The sequence below is a fragment of the Centrocercus urophasianus genome, unplaced genomic scaffold, assembly GCF_019232065.1.
Source record: "Centrocercus urophasianus isolate 14NV4802_14NV808 unplaced genomic scaffold, USGS_Curo_1.0 seq_12, whole genome shotgun sequence".
Classification (NCBI taxonomy): Eukaryota; Metazoa; Chordata; class Aves; order Galliformes; family Phasianidae; genus Centrocercus; species Centrocercus urophasianus.
Window position 1 is genome coordinate 60,254,027 of NW_024884364.1, and position 27,634 is coordinate 60,281,660.

General features: G+C 43.9%; 1 protein-coding gene across 1 annotated transcript in view; it reads left to right on the forward strand.

Annotated features, from left to right (window-relative positions):
• SH3RF3 (SH3 domain containing ring finger 3) overlaps positions 1-27,634 on the forward strand; it is a 270,256-nt gene that overhangs the window by 163,606 nt on the left and 79,016 nt on the right. The window contains exons 3-4 of the mRNA XM_042810327.1: positions 19,720-19,995; positions 26,304-26,399. Of these exons, the coding sequence (XP_042666261.1) occupies positions 19,720-19,995; positions 26,304-26,399 (372 nt within the window). The remainder of the gene's footprint in view (positions 1-19,719; positions 19,996-26,303; positions 26,400-27,634) is intronic.

Below are 27,634 nucleotides of genomic sequence, written 5' to 3' on the forward strand. Positions count from 1 at the left end.
GTACTGTTCCATTTCACTCCCACTGCTGGCTTTGGAGTCACTGCTCACACAGGAGGGAGTGGGACTCCGTTGTGCCCAGTGGCCGCAGGCAAGGCTCATGTTCACCTTCCCTCAACAGCCCAGATGTTATCACTGTCCAGACCTTCAGTGGGGACTGCAGCAGTGTTACAGCATTATTTCCAGTGTAAATGGGACCTCTTTGATTGTTAGCTCTGCCCCCAGCTCATGGTGAACATAACTAGAATGGCTTTAACCTGTGAGTAACACTGTGCTCTGCCATGGCTTCTCCTCACTGACTTTTTTTCATGTACTTTCTTGGTCATTGTAGGGAGAATTTTCTGGTTTTCTGTGATTCAGAGCAAGTGAACTTTATCTTTTTATTCATAAAATTCCTAAATGATCAGACATAAATGCTTCACTCCTGCCACTGTCCTCCCCAGGAGGCTTGTATGCCAAAAAAAGACTTGGAGCTGGCTGACAAGTCATTTCCTGACTTGCAGTCATTCTGGATTCACTCAGCTACCAGCCACCCCCGCAATGATCATTGTACCTGATGGAAGGGGAGCAGGATTACTGCTGGTTTTCTCTTCTTTGTTAGAGGTTTAAGCCTGCCAGATGTTAAACCTCACTTTGCACAGAAGCTGTTGATGACTTCTGATTTCTGTTATATAACTATGCAATGATGTGATGTTGTGATCTGGAAGTGTTAACCCTTTTGAATCTTACCTGCAGCATGTAGCTGTGGTCCATGACTAAGGATTTTTACTTAGCACCTTAATGCTCCAGTGTAAGGACACAGGAGATGATGCAGAATGTCTTTCTTTTCCTTACCTAAGAGATGTAGACACTGAAGTTCCAGACAGTGATCAAGAACAGTTTGCTCCTCAGCTATCTAAATCTCCTCATGCACTTCAATATTTGGCTCCAAAATTTCCAAGGTCTGCTGGTTCAGGAACGTGCAGAGTGACCTGCTAGCCTGGCACAGGGTACATAGCACCAACTGATGTGTGTCACTCCGATGCAGGATCAGGCAAAGACAGCCCTTCCCAAATCTTGAGAGGAATCTGCTTCTCAGATGTGTTTAGAGCTCATAGATCTGACAGGGAGTTATTATATAGTCTATTATATAGAGTCATTATATAGAGAGTACATATAATAGTTTCTGTTATATAATGACCCCGGGGAAGGAGGTTTCCAGACTTCTTAAGGATAGTGTGATGATTATGTAGGTATTGTCCCTGAAGGACCCAGTGTGATCTCCTGATGGTCACAGCACCAGTCTGGAGCACAGCAATTATCTCCTGTTGAAGCTGGGACAGTCAGCTAGACCACAAGGTTCTTGGGATCAGAAGATCTGGAAGCAGCCTTAGGATAAGTGACTACCTTTGCCACGTTGGTTGCAGAAACAGTGTGCCCATTTTAAGGATACTCAAGCCTGAAATGTGTAGACAACATGACATAGCTTTGTTAGTGGTATTTGCAGTGGCCATCATCCTGCTCTATGGAGATCTGTGATCATGCATTTGGTTTAAGTGAAACTTTCTAAACATTGTTTTTGTAGAGAAAAGCCTTAAGATGCAAAGCCCAAAGAGCTGATTAGCAAAAGGCAAACACAAATAACTGTTACATAATGATTTTTTAAATCTCATGATTTTTGTTCAGCTTGCAATATGCTTGGTTTTTTTTTTTTTCTGCCTTGGGGTTTGCATTGCTGTGGGGTGCTGAAAATAATGTTGCACAGCTGATTCAAGTAATCTTGAGTTATGTGCTGAGATTGATAAGCAGGGACATAGGTCCTGTGTCTTTGTACGTTTGCAGACCTAGCTCCTACCTGCAGTGCTGTGCACCGGCCTCTTTCGATATAAACTAACACAGACAGACATGAGGAAAAGCCTGTGCTGCTCTCCTGATCCCTGACAGAATTTCACAGAGGAGGAGCTCGGGGTGGTGATCTGAGCGAGGCTGCATAGTGTCAGTCATTTGAGCAATTGGCCCCTGGTCTTATCCTTAGCACATACTTAACACATCTTGCCAAATTATGTGGTTGCTTAGTAATGTGAACAAATATCCCCTGGAGATTCAATAACCAAACTCATTATCACTTGTCATGTAGGCCAGGAACTGAATCCAGATCTCCGGGAGTGAGTGACTGGTGTGTTAACCTAGTCTCCCACTGCTAAAATAGCAGAATGAATATGTGCAAAGTCAGCTCCACACAGTGGGTAGAAATATGCCCTAAGTAAAAACACAGAGAAGCGCCATTAAAAATGATTCTCATTACATAGATTTCATTATCTGAAATGGGAAGGGGGGAACTCGGTGTTTGTTAATGTTTCGGAGAAGGGCATAAATGAAGACTGATTTTAAATTTTTTTTTTTTTAACTGGCAAAAACTAAGCAATGTAGCTGTTGTTCTGGTTAAGTGTTACAGAGAAAGAGGCTGCTGTGTGTGTCATCTCAGACACTTCAGGAGACCACTACATCACTATGAAAACAGCATCTCATTCCGGTGTCACTTTGTGGATGCTATTTGTTGGGTCTGCAGCTCTCACCACAACTCCGGACATAGGTACCTGTGTTTGCTCCAGGTACCCAGCAGGCATCACAGCAGTGCTGACATCTCCTTGGGACCTGAGCTCATATTCCAATCAGAAATACGTCGTGCCATGGGGATGTACCAGCTCCTCTAGGGCTAGCTGGAGGGCACTGCCTTGTGAGCGTCATAAAGATGTGATCTGAAATTCTCATGGAGCGCTCTGTCTCCTGCTCATCAGCAAGTTCCTTCTGGTTCATCAGGAAGATGCAGAAAATCAGCCAGTTTGCTTAACAATGATTTTGGCAGTGAATTCAATATTTGTAGATCTGCGTACTGAATACATATGCTGTTGGCTATAAAGATACCACATTTTTCACTCATAAGCAATCCCAGCTGCATATATAGTTTTTGGAGTTCTTTTATTTTATTTCATGCTGGAGTAAATTCCAGACCAGCTGCTCAGCGTACAAATGCGAGTTGTTTTAATTCATGTCGATAATGTATGCATCTCAGACATGGAGTGTGTGCGTGCACTCGTAATGACGGGAGTTCAGAGGAACTGCAGAGATTCGTAATCTGTCTGAACAAGGGCAGTGCTGGCAAACATGGAAGGAAACATCTTAAGCTGCTGTTGCCCTTTCGTGTAATACCTGCTCAAGGGTAAAATGGGCTTGATCTTCTTTAAGCAGCGTTTCCTCTCTCTTCTTCTGGACGTCATGAACACATTAATTGTTTTCTAGATTTCAGTCTACATAATCTTTTCACTGTCATCATCATTTTTAAACTGCTACTGAAATTACATTGTCTGAAGGCAAGCTATCTGAGTTTCTTGCACTTTTCATATTAAAAAAAAGTTACAACTTCTGGTCATTCTTGGTATTAAACTCTTACAGAGCTATGGGAAGTGCTTTTTTGCCTGTGGTGAATTGGAGCACATGGAAAAAAATGTTTGAGAACCTGAGGACTATGTGTCTATTGCACTGTTTCTAGTTGAATTGCAAAGGTCTAGACTCAGTGGTCCAGTGGTTTCTCAGGGGTCTCTGTTCATCATTTCTTGTCTTTTCTCAGACTTGCCCAAATTCTGGATTTGCTCATATTTGGTTAGTTCCAGCCTAGACCATTAGGCAGTTACAGTTGAGTTATTGCTGTGCTGTAATGGACTTGCACATAATTTTTAAACACAGGCATAAACTTTCAAGTTCTGGTTCCATTCAAACCAGAATGCGGACAATTCTTTAGTTGAGGTTTTGGCAGGGAAAGGGACAAGGTGGTGAAAAGAAAGCACTGGCATAGCAAGGAAAATAAATTCTTTTACTTTGAAATTCAACAGAGAATTTCCCATCTGCTTAAGCGACGGATCCAGCGCTCATTGGCAGACTTGGAGCTCCATCACTTAATGTCATATCAAAGCTGTGGTTTTATGGCAGGGCTGAGCCTACATAACCCCTACAGAGGATGCTAATGGAAAGAAAAAAAAAAGGGGGGTTCTGGTTCTATCTGAACCCTCTCATGTGATGTGTACTCCCACTATCTTCCCTGTGGGACACATTGTGTTTGTTTTGTAGCCTGATGAGTCAACTGTGGGAGAAGGCCCCATAGATAAACAGCACTGACTGCCTGAAGCTGGGCTTACCCTTATCATTAAGCCACACCCTCAGCCAGCTCTTTCTCCAGGTCTTTTCTATAGGTCCCACTGCCAAGTAATTACCAGCAGAGAGCATTGAGGGAATTGAAGTTTTCTTCAGCAGTTCTGCAAAGGAGGATGGCTCAGAACACGACTGCTTGACTATGTTGTCCCCAGTGCCTCTGCAAAATGTAGGTGCAGATCCTTAATCTTGGGAGATGTGCTGAGTTTGTGTGACATCTGTAACTATGAATAGCTTTGTGGAGGAGGTATGTTGGAGTAATTAATTATAATGAGTAGGGAAACAAAGCTTAATTGGTTTTAACGTCATGGAAATATAGGATGTTGCCTTTTTCAGGGTGTGTTGCTGTTTTTGCAAAGCAAAACTTAACTCTGTACTTAACCCCAGAAGTTTAGTGTTGTCACACGTGTTTTGTAGGTGTCTCATCCTATGTGAGAACACGTTGTCTTGATATGGTCAGTTAAGCTTATGGCATAGGGAAAACAGTTAAAGCAGGCTGAGATCTTGAAGTGTTGACCTGCTGAAAGAGGAGAGAGGTGAAGAGATTGTGTTGATGTTGCTACTAGGGAAGTGATGAGAATAGGAGTATGCCTTTCTTTTGCCTCTCTCAGTGGCCAAAACCTCTAATTTCTTTTGAGAGAACCCACAATAGTTTCCTCAAGTCAGGGGTCTAATATCTGTCTTTGAAAAACAAAATGCTCTTCAGTCTTATGACATGGCTAGAGAAGAAGCCTGTGCTCCTGCTTTATACAGTCTATCAGCGATTATAGCGTTAGCCTAGGGTAGAAGCACAGGAATTCAATTCTGTTCTGAAGGGATTCAGAACCACACAGGAGATGAATATACACCAGCATTGTGTTGTTTTGTTGTTAAGTCTTTTTTTTATTTGCTAATATGTAGTGCATCACTCTGTGATCCATTTCTTTATCAGCTGTGAAAACTATTTTGGTGAAAACAGTCTATTCCACCGAGTTAGAGAGCTGTCTTTAAACCTGGAAAAGAAATGCCCAGGCATCCCATTATTATTGCTTTGAATTATTTATAGCATGTAGCATTTTACAAGATATTCTAAAAGCAAAAGAATCTCATATTTTAAGTATTACTAGGTGATAAATGGTGCACGCAATGCAGTATAGGATCGCTGTCATGGAACTGCCCCCAATGTCACTTGCCATGGAACTTGACTGTGTGATCACAGCAGTGACAATCAGTGGTACTGTCGTTATGGTCAGTGGGAGAGCTCCTGATTTATTTACTTCATGTAGGCAAAATCAGAAACGAGCCTTGGAAAACGTGAAGGTTATCACATCTAGTGAGGAGCAGGTGCAGTTCTCAAAATTAGTGTACAGTTTTGCAAGATAGAGTTTATGAGCTGGCTTTATAATAGCAAATAATCTGAAATATTTTCCCCTTTGAGGTTTGCAGCCCTATATTTTCTCACAGAAAAACAGAGGGATTGGCCTTATGTGCAGCTTTGTAGATGTCAGGTGTAGGTGCTGATGGCACAGAAGTGTAACTGAGACAAGGTTTCAGCTCTGGCTGTGCCTGGACCACACAGGGAAGGGAAAGTACGCGAGCAGCATTGAGCACGCCAAGCTGCTGCTATATACCCAGCCCATGCAGAGGGCTTGGCAAGTTCTGCACTCTGTCCTACAGCAGAGAATGTGTGGGGCCACGGCTCCCAAAATCTTGAGCTAACAGTGCCTGTGGTTTTGACCATGCTCTGTGGAAACACATCTGTTGATGATAGAAGGATATGTCAAATATGTCAATAACGTTCCAAGATGTATTGCAAACTCAGACGTCTGATTGAGAGCATAACAAGTTTTCTGATGCACTTTACCCTGGAGAAGAGTCAATCCTAAAAACAAGTGTGCTGGCTGTAGCAGCAGAGATCTTAACACAGACAGCAGTGCTACTGCTTAATCATTTGTATGCGTCCTTGCAGATTTTGTTGTAGCTGATGGGGTGGGTTTTTTTCTCTTGTACCTCATTAGAGCTGGTGCTTAACATTGGACAACATGCACTCCAGCTTAGCCAGAAATTCAAACACTTCGCTCATTAATATTAGTGTCTGTGTCAGAGGGCTAACTGCTTCTCAAGCCTTTCTTTTTCCTTTCCTAAAGACATTTTTCACCCAAATTAATGACTGGTGCTTATCCAGTCTAAATCAGGATCCTATTACGGGGAGTAGAGGAGATTCTTCTGACTTCCAGTGAAATGTATGTTGTAATAATAGCCATGCAGAGGAGTGAAATGTAGCATGAGCATCCTGTGTGTGTCCCTTTAATTAGACACCATGCAGAGTTTGAAATCTGTGGTGCTTTCAAACATGTATAGCCATCATTATAATCAAGCCTGAGAGTGCAGGAAGGTGTATCAGTTACATTCAGAGTGAGGGGAAACTCCTGGGAAGTGGGTGCATGAAATAGATTTTTTTTAGTGTTATTATTATTATGCACAGGGACAGCACTTTGAAAGTGTTAACCTGAAAAGGCACCAAGGAGCCCTGTAGTATGTCAGCACCAGTCAGAGCACCAAAAGATCCTTGAGGCATAACTGTGACCCATATTCTGCAGATAATCAACTTTCCTCTCCCCTAAGGGGATTCAGGAGGATGGCATGAAAGCGTGATTTGCATTCTGAAGCCTTGTATCTTCCTTGATGTTTTCCTTGTCTGCTTCGACTACTATTGCTCTGTGACAACAAAACACAGAGATTTGGTGGAGGAGGTGACCTGCTACTAATGGGAGTGTGGAGCAATGGGGGACCTTTCCTATCACAAAGGAGACAACATGTGGGGATGCTGGGGTGTGAGATGCTCCTTAGCCTCCTTGGTCCTGCTGCTCACTGCTTATCAAAGCTGGAGTTGATTAAAGGCCTTCTAGCTGCAAACTGGTTCAGGACTGGTGCAGAAAAGTGCCAGTCTGTGCTGTCAGCAGGATTTGGGCTTGAAAGTGATTCCTGATCATCTCTGTGAAGAGTCTACATTGGTAGGTTATAGCTAATGAGTCATTTCAAAGCAAGGAACCTGGATGGGAGGATGAAGCTGTCAGGGGAGGGTGTGAGAAGGCAAGGAGTGGGCAAGCATCCCCCCAGAAATGTTATTCTGAGGGGAAACAGTAACCACAGTATCCCTTTCAATAAGCAGATGTGATTTAAAAAGCATGTTTCTTTCATTCCTAATGGATACCAGATATTTTAACTTTACTAGCCACAGCAAAATGAGGGGAAATAACCTCCCTTAAACTCCTAGCCAGTGGATTGGTGTGTTTGTTCTTGGAGATGACCTGAGCATGAAGGGACCCGATGTGCTTGGGAAGGTCCCTGGCAGCAGAGGGACCAGGAGATTTCTCATGCAGTTGTGGATGAGTTAACTCCTCTTCCACTGACATTTTAAGCTGAGAATATTTCAGAGTTAGCATCTCCTGATGCTGTCTCTTCTCACAAAATCTGTCCCAGCGCAGAAGAAACCTCTGCAGTCTTACTGTAACCATGAAAAAAAGACCCGTAGCAGGTTTTGTGTAACAGGATTTGTATGGGCTGCTGGTAAGGGTATGCCGTTGATAAATAAGATTCAGTTGTAAATATTCTGTGGTGACATGGGAATTTATCCACCTATTGAAGTGTACAAGCGAGCTACTGAGGAAACATGTTCCTTAGCTTAGCTGCGTATGCAGCCAGCGGTGCATTCATCCAATGCCCTGTCAGGTCAGCAAAGGCCTTGTTCAGGTAATGCAGTATTTATGAAACTGTTAATACCACATCAGAAAGTCCTCCTAGAGCATGTTCTTAAAAGCTGCCTTACAAAAACTTGGGATAAGAGGAAACCAGAGGATACATTTTTGGCTTTGTAGTGCAAGACTCTGTTCTGTGGTCACACGTAGGAAGACACAGCAGAAGTAGGCAGGTCCCCTGCATCACAGTTATTTACAATAAAGCGGTGCTGGGTTTTCAGTAGGAATTTTAGATTCTCCCCTTTATCTCAAATAAGCACTAAGGCTGCTTTCCCATTGCTCTCAGGAGGCACTTTTTCACCCTACTGCCACATCAGAGGGCTTTTGTGGCCACTGGTTTTCCCCCCCAGCCTCACCCCCTGTAGCACCCCTGTAGCAGCCCTGGCAGCAGCCCTGCTTGCTGCCCTATAAACCCACCCGAAAACCTTTTAATGCTGACCCCTCGGGGAGTCCTCAGGCTGTGACATTGTTTCCTATTGACCCTATTTCACTTCAGAAAAAAAGAAAACAAAATCTTTGGGTTCTGGAGGTTGTTCTGTGTTTTGCTGCCAGCAGACTCGCGTTAGCTGTCGCAGGCTGTTTGGGTGCTGGAGCCTGTGAGCTGCAGCTGAAGAAGTGGCTTGTGTTGCCGATTGTCTTGATTTCCAGTGACTGAAATGCTAGTACCAGCAGCTTTTATGCAACCCTCAAGTTACTGTGAAGTGGAGGAGGCAGAAAGGAGAAAGATTTTCCTGATGTGCATGTATTTATGTAGGAAAGCGAGGCCTGCTCCCCGCTTGCAGCAGGCCCGGCAACATTCGCCGGAGTGGGGCTCCCTCTGTTGAGCTCTGGGAGCCTCGCCAGATGGAAAGCGTCTTCCTCTGCAGCACAGCTGCTGCTCCATCCTGGGCAGCTCTGTCTCCAGACCTCTCTGTGTCACCTCTCCCCTTTTTGTGGTCCATCCGAGAGAGAAGAAAAATTGTGATGCAAAGCACCTGACAGAGCCAGGTGTGCGAGCGGCGTCTCCCAGATGTGGTTTGTGTTGGGATGAAACCCAGCTCCAATGAGCTGCTGCAGAGCTGGGCCATGAGGTCCTCTCTGGGGCGGAGGTGGGAGAGCGTTGCTGCTGAGGAAATGGTTGAGTCACGAGGCAGGGAGCCAAGCGGAAAGATGTGGAAAGGCTGGAAAGCAAACCGAAGGTATTGGGCTGGGTGGTGAGGTTACAGAGGCACTGCTGGAAAATGTAAGCTGTCCTGTGTGTTGTCAGCTTCCATAAGGAAAGATCAAATAAAGCCGTTAGCAGAGCTGCATCCTATGGGCTTTCAGGCAACACTTTCGCACTTTTCTCTAAAATGTTCTTTTTTCCTTTCTGTGACATACAGTGTAAAGAATCGTGTAAAATTCCACATCTGTAAATACTGCTGTTCTGGAGGTGAAGCAGCCTGAGAAAAAACATACGTCTTTCAAAACTGCACGGCAGCCTGAATTTCAACTCCTCCCATTTACCTCTGACCTATTTTATAGCATCTCTTCTGCTCTCTGACAGGCTTTGCTGTCTTTTGTCTTTGACCTGTCCAAGTGGCACACAGTAGTGAGGCTGCCCATTTAAGTTGAAGCAAAGGATTTCTTTCTGTTATTTTCTTTTCTCTTTGTTGAACATCTGATGGTTACTGCAGTCCTTCTTGCAGACTTGGCGCTGGTAAAGGCTGCACCTTGGGTACCATGTTCAGTTCCAGGCAAGAAAGACATTGAGGCTCCGGAGTATCCAAAGAAGGACAACGAAGCTGTGAGGAGTCCAAAGCACAAGTCTTATGGGGAGCAGCTGAGGGACCTGGGATTGACTAGTCTGGAGAAGAGGAGGTTCAGGAGAGACATTATGTCTTTCTGCAGCTCTCTGAAAGGTGGTTGTGGTGAGGTAGGGTCAACCTCTTCTCCCAGTTAACAGCAGTAGGACACGAGGGAATGGCCTTAAATTGTGCCAGGGCAGGTTCAGGTTGGATATTAGGAGCAATTTCTTCTCGGGAGGAGTGGTGAGACCTTGGCACAGGTTGCCCAGGGAGAGGGCTGGAGTCTCCATCCTTGGAGGTGTTCAAGAAAACATGTCAATGCAGCACTGAGGGACATCAGTGGGTCAGTGGGCATGGTAAGAATGGGCTGGTGGTTGGACTACATGATCTTAGAGGTCTTTTCCAACCTTAATGATTCTGTGACTTGGGGCTTCTCCTGAGGCCATGCTCCATGATTAGGCTGTGTCCTGATATGCCTTCAACCCCTAACCATTCTATGATTCTGTGAGATCCCAAACTGGCTTGCAGCACCCTTTGTTTACACCAGGATGATGGGGTAGAATGTTGCCCATAAAATCCAGTGACTGTTTTCTGCTTGGAATGTGAAGACAGTGTCTCAGACCATACCTAAGCTTTGCAAAGCCTGTGGTCAACATATGAAAAACTATAAATATTTTCCTTGGTAGAGGCTGCCAGCCATTCAGCTTTGTTTCAGAGGAGATCACACCTAAGATAAAGCTCTATACTGCCTTGGAATTTTCTATACATTCACACTGTTTCATCAAGATTAACTGGATTAAAGTGGTTTAACTGAAAACAGAGTCAGACCTACAATGCCAGCACTGTGTTGACAGTACAATTTCTTAAAGAACACAGAATCTGGAAAGTTTCAGGTTTTTCAGAGCATGAGGGACTTTGTTCTGCCGTGATTAAACAGCTGGCTGATGTTACGCACGGATCCTCTGAGCTGCAATAGCTGTGAATACATGCTAGAAGTTTAACCTGAGCCCAGTACTCGCTTGGTGCTTAACAGAAGTGCATGTAGCTTGAGAAGACTTGACTTGAAACATCACTTTATGAGGCGAGAGAGATCTCTGGATGTGTAAATAGGCTTCGGCTCCTATAGGCTTGGGGTTGAGTGATTGGATGACTGTGAAGAAGAAAGGTGTTGGTCGATGCTCGGCTGAACTTGAGCCGGCAGTGTGCCCAGGTGGCCAAGAAGGCCAGTGCCATCCTTGCCTGCATTAGAAATAGTGTGGCCAGCAGGAGCAGGGAGGTGATCAATCCCCTGTACTCAGCACTGGTGAGGCTGCACCTCGAGTACTATGTTCAGTTTTGGGCCTCTCACTACAGGAAAGATGTTGAGGCCCAGAGAAGGGCAACAAAACTGGTGAGGGGTCTGGAGCACAAGTCTTATGAAGAGCAGCTGATTGTTCAGTCTGGAGAAGAGGAGGCTCAGGGGAGACCTCATTGCATTCTACAGCTTCCTGCAGGGAGGTTGTGGTGAAGAGGGGTTTGGCCTCTTCTCCCAGGCAACGAGCAGGACACGGGGCAATGGCTGCAAGTTGTACCAGACATAAGGACATAAGGAAGAACTTTTTCTCTCAGAGAGTGGTCAGGCACTGCAATGGCTGCCCAGGGAGATGTTGGAGTCGCCGTCCCTGGCAGTGTTCAAGAGGCGTCTGGATGAGGAGTTGCGAGATATGGTTTAGTGCTTGTGGTAGCAGTGGTAATGGGAGGCAGGTTGGACTAGATGATCTTGCAGGTCGTTTCCTACCTTGTGATTCTATGATTCTGTGATTCTAAATATTGACAGGCACTAAATGATTGGCTGAAGCAGCACGAGATGTGCAGGATGTGTGAAGCTATTTTAGTCATGATTATGGGATCAGATGAGCTCAGCATGGGATACTCTCACAGGCAAGTTTTTAAATGTCCTGAGAGAAATGGTGTTGCATCATGAAACTGAACTCCTATTTTGATAAAGCAGGAGATCCTAAAGATGCCTATTTGACAAGCTGTGCAGCGGAAAGCCTGCTGTTTCTTTCTCAGTTCTGCTCCAGGCATCGATTGCAGTCTGAAAGTCTGAAAGATTTTTTTAATCTTGATGTGTCCCAAGGTGGACCTTTCAAGGTAAAATGTGAGTTAGGCCCGTTTTCTGTCTAAATTACAAAATAACCTTGAAGATGCTGTTCTCTTTAAAGAGCAGTTTGTGTTCTGTTAATCCACTGCTGAAGAATACTAAAGGCGTCCTTTGCTTTTTTGTGATGAATGTTGCTTTCCCTTTCTTTGGGTTAGCCAATGGGCTGGAGTGGTGCTCCATTGGCTTGCATTTGTTTAGTCTGAATTTGCTGAGCATTTAGCATGGTATCTTCATGCTAACTGCAGAATACATTCCTGGAAATGGGAGATAGGTTCTAAACTGTTTGGGCACTTTTCTAAACAGCACTCCCAAAGTGTTCCCTAGATCTCACAGCACCTCAGAACAGTTTCAGAGAAGCATTTCGCCTCCTGTTCTAGGTGGGAGCTGGGCATAGTGTCAGCGCATATTGTGTCAATGGGACTGCAGTGCTCCACAGCAGTAGCAGCCGGGATCAGGACCTAATGGCTATGTCTAAGTCCTTGGTTAAAGGAAACAGTAGAGCTTTAATTTAAATTTTATTTGTATTGGGATTTATTACTACTTAATAATAAGCATGACAAGTGTACAGAGTATATGAAGCATTAGGCTCAACTTTTGTTCTGTGAAAAACTACTTTTTATGAAGTGCTGCTTTTATTGTCAGCTTAACTACTTCTTTTTTCAAAGATTATTTTGAAAAGATTGCACCTTCGAACTGTGATGTTTTAGACTCTTAGTAATGGTTCCCACCGAGCAGACTAATAGTGCATTACTGGTTTTCCTCATTGCTACTTTGTATCAAATTAGATTATCTTAGATTAATTTGCCTACCGCTAAATTTGTGTGAAAGAGTGTGGCAGTGTCACAGATGTGATCTGTCACGTCAAGTGACCCATGGGCGATCGCTCTTCTCAGCAGTTATACATGAGGCAAACTATTTGCATACAGAGGACAGGCCATTTTCAGAATTTTTGCTGTAAGTTGTAATTTGTGATCTGTCATCCTCAAAGTTCCTCTTGAAGACAGAAATCACTTAAAACTTTGTAGGTCGCAGGTTTTACCTCTGTTACACCATCATTGGCTGAAGTCTGTCCTAGCCTCCTTGCTTTCCTCAGTACATTGCATTCTTGTTGCTTTCTGCCCTGGTTACAGAGCCACAGACTGGCTGATGCTGGCAGGCCCTTTGGGTCCCTCAGACCCACCCCCTCTCCAGCAGGGCCACCCAGAGCAGGGTGCCCAGGGCGATGGCCAGGCAGCTGCTGGAGATCTCCAAGGAGAATACCCCACAGCCTCTGGGCAGCCTGTGCAGTGCTGTCACCTGCGCAGTGCAGAAGTGCTCTGGGTGCTCTGTGGGAATCTTTTGTGTGCCAGTTTGTGCCCATGGCCTCTTGTCCTGGAAGGGAACCATTTAAAAGAGCCTGGCTGTGTAGTCTGTGCATTCTTCCCTCAGGTATTTATAGACACTGATATCTAAAATCTGTACAGCTGAAGCAAAGGCAGATGAGCTCTGATCTGTCATTTTTTTTCAGGGAACACCTGCAGAGTTTGCATGTGAGCTTGTGCAAATCCTTTAATGCTGCTTCTGCCTCTTCCTTCTCCTCCCCATACCTTTCCTGCCTCAATTTCCGTATGCATAAAATGAGGATAGAGGATTGTCGTGTTCTGGTGCTCCCCATTTTCAGAAGCCACAGAAGGGATAAGTTCCTTGTCCAGTCTTCCAGAATCCCCTGTGCCCAAATGGCACACAGTTTCTGTGGTTAAAGGCAGTGGTCTGGGATCTAGGAGATTCAGTTCAATTCTTGCCTCAACCAGAAAGTCCCTGTGTGTCTGTAGGTTATTAAGTGAGACGCTTTAGAAAGATGTTAAACTGAAGGCATCTGCAGCTGTTGTGGGTTCATGCCCAGGAAGTAAGGAGCACGGGCAGGATGGGTCTGTGGGGTGAATGGCAAGGAGTAATGGGGCAGTGAACAGTCCCTGCTGCCCCCTGCTTTGTCCTTTACTCTGCCTAGCAGGCAGAGCTGCCACTGCCACTGTGACCAAGCTGCTTGTTGTGTTTGCTGCTGGCTGCTTCAATCTGAATGGAGGTTACCAGCAATTTATTTGGGAGATTGCTCCCCACTTCCCTATCCCTGAGGGAGCTGAACAGACGTTTCCCTTCAGGATTTAAGTCACTCGACATGAATGGGTGCTTGCAAAGCAGACATCCAGGCAGTAGTAAGGGTAAGCACCCAGCCAGTCTCCTGCTCGGAGATCCTGCTGATCTGTATTCCACCACGCAGTCCATGTCCTCTCCACCACAACTGATGTGATTTGTGAGAAGCTGCTGTGTGTGGCAGATGACCATCTGCTGCAGGGTCGCCCAGCCTACCCATGGGCAGCTTCCTGCAGGTTGGAAGGCAGAAACACAAACCCCATGGATCACCACCAGATCTCTGCGTAGACTGAGATTTGTGTGATGCATCAGAGCAAATGAGGCAAAAAATTAACACAATGTGTTTTAATTATTATTTATGCTTTCTGCTAGTGGTTCATGTTTAATTACAGTTAAGTTGCAAATGTGCATACTTTTCATGACTTTTTCCTTTTGGTGTCTTTTCTTCTTTGTATTTTGCTCAAATGACTTAAGTACAGCCTAAAACAATATATCTGCCCTTAGTAGTGGTGTTCCCTGGCTGCTACAGCAGCATGTTATGGATCTGTTTGGTTTCATTCCTGCTTTAGCGTAGCTTTGGCTGTGAACAGAGCCACAGAGCGGAGGGAAGAAGCACTTGAGCACAGAAAAGCTTTTGTGTATGCATGATTCTTCTGTCCCCTTGAAACAGGGCATAGGATAAGGCTGCAACGCAGTGTGCTGGCAGCATCACGCCTGCCTCTGGTGGGTACCCTTGCAGCAGAGGGGCTGGGATTTTCCTCCTTGCATTGCTCAAGCCACACAAGGGTGGGCAAGGAAAGCTACCCTGAAGCATCAGCATGGGTTTCACACAACTGATAAACAGTCTGCCATTCTGCTGCTGCAGAGAGGAGCCACAGCTGCAGCCTCAGGAGGTTTTTTGAATTTGGGGAACGTGAATGCGTACTTGATCTGTATGGGGTTGAGAGAGAGTGGCAGTGTTGGGTTGTAGCATTTCTGTCTGGATTTAGTAACTGGAGGCCTTTCCCTTTTGTATTTTACATTTGAATTCTTACATAATGCAATGAACTGGTACCAAGAGTTAGTCTTGGACTTTTCTCGTGTGTGTTTGTGAGCTGGTGAATCTTGTCAGCCTCTCTGGTGATTTTGCACATGGTGTCCGGGTGCTTTCTTCAGTGTCCACCTTCCCTAATTGCACATGGACCCAGAAACTACGTGCATACTCACCTCACACATCCAGACTCCGTTTGCTACCTCAAGAAAAACTGGTTGCATACAGTGAACCTTTTATTTTCGCTTCCTAAAGGGTGTGAAATAGGAAAAGCAAGGACAGCAAAAGTACCTACAAAACGCAAAGTGTCACTTTTCCTAGTGTGGCCGCCTTTATCAGGTGCTGGGTGCAGAAGCTGATGGTCTCGAAGGTCACATTGCTTTTGAGCCTATTGAGAAAACCTCTTTTCCATAACTTTCGGAAACTCAACACCTGCTCTACCTGTGCAGCTTATGCTCTACAGAGCTTTCTACTGGAACAATTTACTGGAAATAAGCATGTTTGTGGATTTTCTTCCCCCTCCTTTTGTTCTTCAGGATATGTAATGAAAAATTCTCCAGTGCTGCCACTTAATTGCTTCATGGCTGTTGTTTGTCAATTTGCCAGCAGGTTTCTGCTTAACTGCTGCCATTTGACGTTGCTGAAACACAAATGCAGAATGATTGAGTTGCCAACATATCATTAAGTCTTCTGCGAGGGGCTTTTCAGCATATTAGCGCTTCAGGCTTTTACGTCACTATTGATTTCTGCAAGTGAAAAGAAACCTTTGGCAGCATTCAGCACTGTGCCAACCAGCATTTTCTGGCAGGAAAGCAGAAACTGGCCGTTGCCATTGATGTGACTTCATTCTTTCCTTCCTTCCTTCCTTCCTTCCTTTCTTTCTTGCATTCTTCATTCCTGTACACACCCACATGAAGTATTGAAATTTTTACACATTCTAGCTGAATTCTAGTTAGCCTAACAATAAATCAAGGGGTAAACTGGTTTCTTAATGCGTGGCCAGAGACTGAGGCTGTTTTATTTGGAAGCTGCCGACGCAATGCCCAACTAAATCCCATGGTGGCTGGGGGTGGGGTGGCGGGACAGGAGAGTGGAACAGGAGGGGACATTGGGCTGGTCCCTGGGTAGGGTACACTACAGGGGAGATGCTTCCTTGGGTGAGGGGAGTAGGTTTGGCACCATGGACCTTTTGGGCATGCTGATGATGACAGTGACAGACCAAAATGCTGCTAAATAGAGTCGAGAGGAGACAGGAGAAGGGCGCAAGGCTGAGGTTTTGAAGAGAAAATGGGGAGTACTCACTCCTCAGTAGGGCTCGGGGATTTGCCCATGAGTCCTGGTCAGTGCCCTCACCTCTGGATTAAGGGTGTTCAGTGAGTGAGAGCAGAGTGGTTTGGCCAGAAGTACCTTCCACAAAGATTTAGCAAAGTTCGATCCCATGAAGATTTCCAGGAATGACCTGAGTGTTGATGGGGAGTGATGTTACAGCTACTGAAGAGCAGCAGCCATTATTTTAGTTCTGCTTTTGAAATATTCTTAATGCTCACTTCTCATAGATGTGAAGAGTAATTTTCTGAATCCATTCTTCTGGGCACGTATAGATGAACCAAAAGTAGAAACAATAATAAACTGCCCCAAGATTGCTTCTTACAGACCTGAATTCAATATGTTATTTAACTGACTGGAAGTCTACTGAAGGCTGGACCTTTTGGCCAGAAGAATGTCTGAATGAAGAAACTTAAAAGGTTTACTTTGTGATTTCCTTTTTTGTTTTTTTTTTTTCCCTGTAATTGTGATCTTAAGTTTCTCTCCAAGGTTGACTGGCATGGGCACTTAGAGCTATAGGATGGAAAAGCAGCTTCATTGGAAAATTTTTAGAGGAGTCATTTTTTATTTTATTTTTTACCTCTGCCTGGGCAGCAGTAAACACAAGCTTTATCTGGGTTGTTTTAATCAAAATGGCCTTAGAGAAAGGCTGGGAAATGTCTATATTACAGCTGTTTTTCAGAGACAGGGTATCTTTTTGACTAAACAATAAGGGGGAAAGGAAGGGCTCATTTTTTTGTTGTTGGTTTTTTTTTTTTGATTGAAAAGCTGTGGCTCAGAATGAGAAATGCTGTTAGGTGGTAATGGGAACGTTTCATTTTGGAAGCACCTTGCCACTGGTAATTGCAGTTTCAGTACTTCTGTGCAGACGTTCTGTGAGCAGGACAGTCCCCAGCCAGATGATGTGGTCTGTAACAAGGCCTAAAAAAGAGAACAGGAGCACGAAGCACCTGAACTGCAAATTCCCTGGGAATGCCCCATTAGTGTTTCCAGATGAAACAATGCCAGATTTCGGATCCAAGCTGTTGTGTTACAGTTTGCTTGCTTTGCTTAAAAGTCAGTATTTTCATCAGATTAAGGAATAAAGAAGCACCTTTATCATTTTCTAGCCAGCTCAATTAATTAACAGGAAAAGCCCAGCACATATTATGTAAGAACTGAGCTGATGACTGGTGAGACCACATAAACCCCATTTCTTTTTCTGTGGTTCTGGGTACCGTTCATTTTTAACAAGGCAAAAATGAGGCTTGGGAGCAAAAAGATTAAAAAGCAAAGAAAGTGACCTGACCTTGATTCACTACAAAGATGTCAGGAATAGGAAGGCCCCATCTTGGGCAGGTGATCCAGAGCACTCTTGCCAGGTTTGTGCCTGGATCAGCAATGGTTCAGTACTCACCTGGCAGAAGTCGTGCTCCATGCTTGATTAATTGTCTTCTCCCAGTGTGAGTTAAGGAAATAAATCTTTTATTTCTAGATTTCCTCCAAGCTGCATAATCTTTCTTCCAGCTTAATAATTTTTCAAGATAGGTGATGCAATCCATGCCTTGCCTAACGTGGTATTGTGTGCTTAAACTTCAGAAGTGCTTAAACTGGGAAGAGAAACAAAGCTTTGGTGTCTAGGGTGTCATTTTGGTGTCACTGTCCTGGCATTGGAAAAAAAGTCTATCAGTGGGATGCTGCCAGTAGTTTGGCAGAGTGTTTTATGTATGCTTTGTTAGTTAGCTGTTGATTTTCTGTGTTCTTACGCTTTTTGTGATGTTTGAAGGAGCTTCCAATATACTGGTTTTCAAGTGGGTACCTTCATTCATACACAGCATTGGTTTTGCTGCGAAGAAGAATGAGGGAAAAAAAGAGAAACAACAAACTGGTAATGAGACAACCCATCCAAAAGAGATCAAATCCCTGTGCAGAGAGCACAGGGTTAGGGTTATACAGCTAATGCCTGCTTTGCTGACTCCTTTGCTACGTGATGCAAGCAGGAGTTTTTACATTCACATGCTTACCAAGATCTGTACATCTATTCAGTCCTGTCCTAGCAAGAAGAGCAGGTTAATGCCCATGTATGAAGATAGCCAGCAGTGTGTCCTTGCAGTCCAGAAAGTCAACCGTATCCTGGGCTGCATCAAAAACAGTGTGATCAGCAGGTAGAGGGAGGTGACCTGCCCCTCTGCTCAGCACTGGTGAGTCCTCACCAGGAGTATACATCCAGATGGGGTGTCCTCGGTACAGGAGAGACTTGGATTTGTTTACATACCCCCTTTTATGTTCCCTGCAGTACATGATGCTACGCATTTGGGCTGAGTCTTGAAACCTGGCTTTTGGATCAAGCTAAATAAAATGAGAAATGTCACAGGGTAATACAGTAATGCATCTTTCCCCCAGTGTGGGTCACTGACTATCGCAGAGCTGCCTGTCCCCACAGCTGCTCCCTGCACCATGCCATGAAGGGAAGGGGCAAGGCACAGGCTGGGCAAGCTGCACTGCCACTAAAGAAGCCACAGTGAGGGAGTCTTGAACCAGGCCAAATCACCTTAACCCCTGGGGTGAATTCTTCACAATCAAGGAATTTCCACCGGAACAGGTTTCTGTTTTCTATCACACTGATTTATTCACATTTTAGGCTTTTTTTGCTCTTGCACTGTGATTTTTTTTAAAGTCTCTTTCTTTCTTTCTTTTAATGAGAGCAAAAGCCTCAGAGCTCTTTTTAGTTCTAAAAGAAAGATTTGACGCATTCTGTCTATTCCAGTTTTCCCCAGGGGCATTAATTCATAAGCAACAAAGAATATTATAACTGTTTACAGTAGCCCTCAGTGAACAGCATGAGACTTGGGGATTTGAAAGAAAGAAGGGTATTTGGCTTCAGAATGAAAAGCTAAACTAAGAGCTTCAAACTCAAAAATGTTTGGAGTTCCTCAAACAAACACCACGAAAAAAAAATTAATTTGCCAACTTCTAAGATCGTATGAACCTTCAAGCTGGTTTTGTTTCATTTATTTTGCTGTACCACAGAAACCAAAGCAGTCCCAAAGGTCAAAATGTCTGATGCTTTACCTTCAGCTGTGCCACATTCTACTCATTTAATCACAGATTACTGCTGTTAGAGCAGCCTGTGCCAGTGGACAGAAGGTGCTGTGGGCTTCAGCTGGACCCCAGGAGCACTGCTGAACCTCTGTGCGGCCACACTGCTGACCTTGGTGTTGCACACTTATCTCCTCTATCCCACCTCCGCTCACATCCTCATTTTTGTGTAGGATTCAGGGTCCTGTGCCATGTAGCAGGTCGCTGCAGCTATTGGGGTCATGTGGTCATGGACGATTACTTTGCATCTAGCTCCAGGTGACTTCAAAAAGGAAATTGGCTCTGGCTGGGGTTTTACTAATGCTGTTGTGTATTTTGCTTTCCCAGAGTGCTTCTCAGCTTCCATACGGCAAAGCTCTCTACACGTACGAGGGAAAAGAGCCTGGAGACCTCAAGTTTAACAAAGGGGACATCATCATACTGCGGCGGAAGGTGGATGAGAACTGGTATCATGGGGAGCTCAATGGCAACCATGGCTTCTTCCCCGCCAGCTACATCCAGTGCATCAAGCCGCTCCCTCAAGCTCCACCTCAGGGCAAAGCACTTTACGACTTTGAAATAAAGGATAAAGATCAAGACAAGGATTGCCTGACCTTCACCAAGGTAGGGGAATAATGTTTTCTCCTAAAAACAAACAAACAAACACAAAAACACCTGTTTGGAAAGTGGCTCTTGCAACTGTGTCTGGATTTCCTTCTCTAAATGGGGTGCCTCCTCATCCTGTGCTGAAGGAGGTCGATGTCTCCTGACATCTCCTCCTCATCAGGCAGAGCCCAGTCGCTGCCCCTGCAGTGTGCCAGCCAAGCCCAAAGGTAGCATCCTTGAGTAATTGCTCTCTTTTTATCTGAAGGATGGACCACTGGGATAACACATGGCAGGTACTGCACAGTTAGCATAAAGCCAGTGCAACTTAACGAGTAGAAGAGGATATGCACTTCATGGTGATGCTTTTCTTTCTAAAGAACATATATTTCATCTGCATCAAAATGGTATGCAAGAACTTCCAAATCTCAGAAAAAAAAAAGGAAATGGAAACATATCCATTACTGTTCCTTACTGAATCAGAAGTTTCCATATTTTTTTTGTTTAAAAATGCCATGGAGCTTTAAAATGTTTGTTTCATTGCACTGTATCCCAGTTAGCAACTGAAACACTCTGCCATCATGTATCACAACGTTTCCTATTTTAATAACAAAAACATGTTAAAATCAGGCATTTAAAACAAAGTCATTGCTTTTTGTTAAAGACAGACCTGTTTGATAAATCCCATTTGGAATTAGGGAAAACTGAGATATTGTCATTTCCTTTGGGTTTAAAATACCGCATTTCCCTATTCTCCCCTACCTCCCCTCCTGCTTTCTACTTCACTCACCCCTTTCTTGCAATTTGTGTTGACCTCAGATAGGATTCATGGATACCAAGAAACCCACAGTAAAATAAAGCATATCCCCTAAGGTTAATTTATGGCACTGAAAGCCACGGAGAAGCTGCTCATTGTCGTTTTCTATTTTATTTTAGCTGTCTGTGGTTGTTACAGTATCACATAAAGTAATAATAGTTATGCTGAAAATGAATATGAAATAGATGGTAAAAATATCCTTCACCGGGATTTTACTGACCTCCTCTTTGGAGGCTACTTATTATAGCCCAATGAATTACTTGCAGCATATAATTTTCTCACCAAATGTAACATCTTTTTCAGTCGTGCCACATTTCTCAGCAGAATGCAATTTCCTAGAACATATACTTTCTCATACTTATTTAACAAAAGATTTGTAAGCATTTTTGCTCTGCAGAGAGCAAAGTGTTTGATTGCAAACACTGCAGACCCAGTGACAACACAGCCTCACTGGAGCTGTGAAACTCTTGAGTGAATGCGCTGCTTGGTGGGAGCTGTGCACTAACAAAGCCAGGAGTTACCTCTGAGACACTATATATATTGATACTGTATATGTACAAATATACCGAGACAGATTTGTGGGCACGCTGCCCAGGTGGAGGTACAATAGTGGTTTATTTTCCTCATCTGTCTGAGGTATTCATCACTTGCTTGATAGAAGCAGCACATTTGATATGGCAGGCAGTGCGGTCTCTTTTCTTCCAGTGGGTGCTGTCTTGGGCACTTTTGTGTTTGGTATATGTGGTGCCATTTATTCGTATCCTCCCTTCACGGTAACTGCTTTTGCATACTAATAGTTCTCATTTTGTTGGCTGTCCATTCCCATAGGCATTTCTTTCTGCTGTGTAGCTCTAGTCTCAATCTTTCAGTTTTCCATTTCTTACCCCTCTTGTTACTCTCTGCATCCTTTTATCCCTGGTGTCTGTGTTTTCCCCAGAGAGGGTTTGGTTTCACTTCTGCTGCTGTTTTCTTCTTTAGTTCCTTCCACTATGCGCACTGTCACCTTGTAACTGTTTTTGTGTCTTGCCTATTGTTCTCTCTGACAGTGAATGATCTATTTTTCATCTTGCAACTTCAGCATCGTGTTTTCATCGCGTTTCCCAATGCTAATTTTAGCTGTCACCTGCGCTGATGAAGGTTCCTGTTTAGCTCAGATTTTAGATCATCTGCTGATGCAGCCAGTTCCTTTGCACAGTCACGGGCAAGTGGTTGCTGCAGATGTGATTTGGCACTCACTCAGAGTAGCAGTCATCATTTGAGTGTCCCAGTTTGGGTGTGAGGATGCTGGATCTCAATTTTATCTACGCTATTTTCTCTTTTCTCAAGTAGAACAGTTGCATCAACACACCATTCATACAAACTAGCACAACCTATTTGTGTCCCAAATATCAATTAACGCTACCAGACTTTTATAATTGGATTTTATTTATAAACATATAATAAAGGAGAAATTTCTTCTTAACAGGAACTACCAGAAGACAAAACAAACATAGGGATGGTGTTATTATGTTTTGTTACTTGTTGCTGGACTTTGCTTTTCCCCATCTTCTTTGTTACCATGCAGTTAGGATATATGTTGGTTGCAATAAAAGAAAACAAAGGAAAGATACTTGGGCTTTACTCTCAGTAGTTTTTTTTTCAACATTAAGATGATCTGTTGTTCCAGAGATGGAGTGCAAGGAAGTGAAGTATGCTATACACTGATCCTCATAGGGCTTCTGCCATTTACCTGTTTCCATCTTCTATCTGCAGAACACTCTACAGAGAAAAGGCCAAAGATGAATCAATGATAATAGTTCTTTATTTATGAATAGTTCTTTCTTTATGTGTTGGTGCAGGTATAAAATTGGGAGGGACAGACCAGCTGCCTCCTGAGCATCCAGGGCAACAAACCAACCTGCCATACTCATACGCATATGCACTGCTTCCCTAACTCCTCCTCCCTAATTAGCCATAGGTAAAGACAGAGGGTCCTGCCTTTGCAGGAACCACAAGAAAATAAATCACCCTGGGTACACAACTTAAGATATATTTTCCTCAACGATTAGCAGGGATCAGCCAAATCAACTACTGAGGAATTACATTGCTCTCTATAATGACTGGCCGCATCCCTCAGTCAGTTTAAGTCCAGTAGCTCCTGATTCTCTCTAATGTGGTTGCTATCAGCATGGAGCATCTTGCTACACAGCTTTGAGATATGCTCACTGAACACAGCTTGCTAACGTCTCCTTAGCTGATACTGCTGTATGAGCCCGTGCTCTTGCTATGTCCTTCAAAAAAATGACCCATCCTTCCTTGGGTTGGGATTTCTGATATAAGAGGACTCTGATTTCAGCTGCAGCAATACACATCTGGAGTAATCACATGGCTGGCTGGCCGCCTGTGTAGTTACACAGTTAGATGGAGTCTGTCTTGAGTCCAGTTCTGTTCTGGTGTTTGACTACATTTGCATGCATGAGTCCAGGTGGTCCCCTGGGGCTTGAGTCCCAGTGGCAGATAAGTTTCAAACCTCCCAAAGCATCAGCTGTTTCCCATACTTTGTTGCTCATCACATTTCCAATCATCCATTTCCTTTACTTCCTTTCCCATCATTTCCTCTTCCAGCCCACATTGATGTTTAACAAGTTTTGTGCCAATCCTGCAGTCATAACATCCTGTACTGGTACCTGCCTGCATCCCAAACCCTTAGCACTCAGCACTGGTAGTCTTTGCTTTTGAGAAAGATTGCCATGCTGTAGCTGTCAGCAGAGGTGCTCGCTGCCATCCTGCCAGTGCAGGATCTCCCTGCAGCTCGAGATGGAGCTGTCATTTTGCAGAATAGCAGGCGCATCTGCTTGATGTTGCTTTGTTAGCAGCCATTAATGATTAGAGTAAAAAGCAGGCTGTGAGTCATGACTATTATTGGACACAATTTTGTGCTGTTTCCTCAGCAAAAGGGTTCATTTCACCATCGGGTTGCTTTTTGCATGATTTATCTTCTACTTATTTTCTGATAATGGTTATAAACTGGCAGCATAGGTCCTACACACCTGGCTGGAACGAGGCTGCCCCGTGCTGGTGAATAAGGAGAGAATTCAGCAGGTAATAGAGGGGCAAATAATTAGAGACTTCAGCAACAGGCACGGAAAGAGCACGCCATGTCTTTGTCAACCTACAATGGATACCGTAGGCTTTTGAAACGAGACTTCAAGGTTGGATTCACTTAATGCTGCCTGGAAATCAGTTTAGTGTATGTGAAATAGTGAGGTTCAGAAAGTTTAAGTGATACGCCAAGAGATCTGTGGTTCTCTACTATTCATGATACTTTGGGGAATCTTTCGAAGAATTTATAGGTATCACAGCTATCCAACTAATTTAAGACATGAAATATTTTAATGTCAAAGCTTTTGCCAGCCCAGTGTGTAGAATGATGTTGTGGGCTCTGAATTCAAAGAAGCTTTCTATTAACAAAGAATGTCAGGAGATGTTTCAGGCTTCGCTGTAATTCCTGGAGATTTTTAGCACCCTTCTGAAAATGAATTCTGTAATGGAAAGCATTCCCGAGGATTTGCACTTTGCTCTCCCTCAAAGATGCACATTTTGAAAGTCAGCATATCTCATTATGTGAAACGATCTGATTTTCTCATATATGGCCACATTTGACAGCCAAACTTGGCAGAGATGAACTAAAACCAGTGAATAGAAACGCTTCCAGATTTCATAAGCCTTAGAAAGTAAAGCTGGAAAGAGATCTTCAAGGCTCACCTGTTCCCTGCCCCATCCTTGAGCAGGACCACCACGGGATCCACCTCTCCTGCCATGTGCCTGTCCAGCCTGCCCCTGGGATGGAGACTGCACAGCTCCTCCAGTATAAAATCTACTCAAGGGTTTATGGGGTTTTACAGTTCAAAAGTTTTTTTTCTCAATTTCTTATGCGTGCATGTGCATATATGCAGCATAGAAGATACATGAATGTGTATGTAGGCATGTAACAAAAATCTAGGCTCATCACACATTGTGTTTTGTAAAAAGTCTTTGGAGAAAATAGGTAAAAAAATGTAGGAAGTAGGAACAGATATAGCAGGTTCTTGAAGCAATGAAGTCTCCTATTTTCCACGTTTACCCTCTTTACCTAGATTCATGATAATCGGTCTTTTGTAAGAGCATGTGGAAACTTTGCAGAGACACATAATCGTCAGTTCTTTACACAGATCAAAAATGGTCCGTGCAGACACAGCTTTGGAAAGGAACACTATCCTTTTCTTCAGGAAATTAAATGCACAAATTCTTTTTGCATCCTTCCAGCTGTAATAAATAGCTGAAAGATTCAGTGTGTGGCTGTTTCTCTTAGCTTTCCCCTAATGGATTGCTTAGATGAATAATTCAGAGGAAACATTTAAACTATTTGGATGTGCACATGTTCACAATGCACACGTTCAGAACAGCACAATATGCCCATCACTGTTCTGGTCGTTTTCTGTCAATTTAAATCTGTATTCTGAACAGCCTGGGTTAGGAATTAGTTTTTCCTATTTGAGATCAAACTGCAAAAAAATATGTCTCCTCTCACCTGGACAGTTAACATAGATGGCTTATTACATGGAGAGTTGTATACCATACAACTATATGGTATACAATATACACGCTTTTGTTTTCCTAAGGTGTTGAAAGTGGAGAAAATAAAGTGAGAATGACAAGGAGCTCTATCTCAGCTTTCTGGAGGAAGACGTTATCTTCTTTCTTACAGATTTCTGCATGGGAACAGAGGAAGCTTAGATGCCACGAGAGGACTGACATATTGGCAAACTTGGCTTCACAGATTCTCTCAGCCCACTTCTTTCCTGAGGTTGCAGGAAGGCTTCAGTGGGATCTGGGCACACAGGGCTGCCTTCAGCAGCAGTTGCTGCAAGAGGTGCTGGGGCAGAGCCCGGCTCGGGGTTGCAAACCCAGCACACAGCTGTGACACCACAGATCTAACAGAGAACTAAACTGCTCAAACAGAAACACTTAGAGTTTGTTTCTAGTCATGTGAGCTTTTGTAATGACTAGTGTGCTTTAGATTTTAATCTATCAGAAAAAGCTTGTAACACTGTAAATCTTACCTATGGTTTTCTTAATCTCCTGCTTTATAATGACAAAAGAAGGTCATCTTTAGCTGGGATTGTTTGCAAGATGGCTTAGATTAACTGTGGTATTAGAGTCATTGATTTTACAAAACTAACTTGCATCTAAACTGAAGCTGATCCAGTTGAATGCAACTTGTTTTTTATTGTTATCTTTTCTGTTTTACCTGCTTTGTACTTTCATCTCCTGTTCTGTTGGGGTTTTTTGTTGTTTTTTTTTAAAGGAAAGCTTAAGTTCAGTGGGTTGGCGGTATAGTCTAGCTGCCATTGGATGCCAGGCCTGGGACTGAGGAAACATCTGTATGTGTGGCTTATGGCCTTCTTCACATGCTCTCTCCCTAAGCTGTCATGTGGGTTACTCTGTATAGTGGAAAAATCTGATGGCATATTCTGTGTCTCTCTGGTTTTAGGATGAAATCTTGACGGTCATCAGGAGGGTAGATGACAACTGGGCAGAAGGAATGCTGGGCGACAAGATTGGTATTTTCCCTATCCTCTATGTTGAGGTAAGTTTACGACAGATGGAAGTGTGTGGTTCTGTGAATGTCCCACATTTATTTTCACACCGACAAGGGCAGGCTAACCTTGGAAAATCTTGAATGAGAGGACAAAATATACCAGAATAACTGAAAAGGGAAGTTTTGTTGTTTTGCCCTAAGGCATTGAGAATACATTCTTATCTTGGTCAGTTCAATTTGAATCAGCCAGCAAAATGCACACCAAGAACTGCTAAAGTTTTGGCATTCCTGGTTGTATGGGAACTGCTGAATCATGGGCTGAACCCCTGATTGATCACCTGAGGTGAGCAATGAGTCAGCCACAGGAGCACAGGTAAAAGCAATTCACCTGTGCTGCTGGAAGGGGTGGAGTCTGGCTCTGCCTCTCATAGTCCCATTTAAGAGCTGACTACCAGTGGGAAAGGATCTTTTCTGGAGATCCCTCCTCTGGAGTTTTGCAGTGAGCCCAGGACACAGTAAGCCTTCTATCTATTCTCTTTTTGTTATGATAATTTGCTTTGCTAAATTCTCTTGTTTATTTCATAACTATAGCATCTTTATATTCATTGATTATACGCTGGTGTAATCTTTTCAGTGCATGTGGGCAATGTGGAAGGGACATCTTGTATGCACCCAAGGAGAGGGGCTCCCCTAGCCTTGTTGGCAGTGCTGGACCTGGTGCACCCCAGGGCACACAGTTGGCCTTTGGCTGCCAGGGCACACTGCTGGCTCACAGTCAGATTGCTATCAGCCAGAACCCCCAGATCCTTTTGTATGGGGCTGCTCTTCAGCCTCTCTTCCCTTGCTTACACAGTTGGTGTAAGCCCTCCAGTTTGTCAAGATTACTCTGCAAGGCCTCTCTACTCTCAAAGGGGTCAGCAGTTCTTCCTAATCTAGTCTTGTCTGCAGAATTACTTGGTATGCTCCCAAGTTCTATGTCCACATCAGTTATAAAAACACTAAGAGAACTGGCCTTAAAATAGAGCCCTAGGGAACCCCTGTAGTGTCTGTTCATAAGCTTGTCTTCCACAGTTAAGTTGTATTTGAAGTCTCTGGGAGAGAGAATTCTTTGTCCTGAGAACTTTCTGGAAGTCATTTTCATGTGAGACTTCTTTACGTCCTCTGAGCAGAGCCAACCTGCCACCTCTTCCCACTGCCATGTGCTCTCCTGCTCATGCCCATCCAGCTAGAGGCTCCTCAGGAAAGAAGTTTGGGGTTCCCTTATTGTAGCCTTGTTGGAGCTC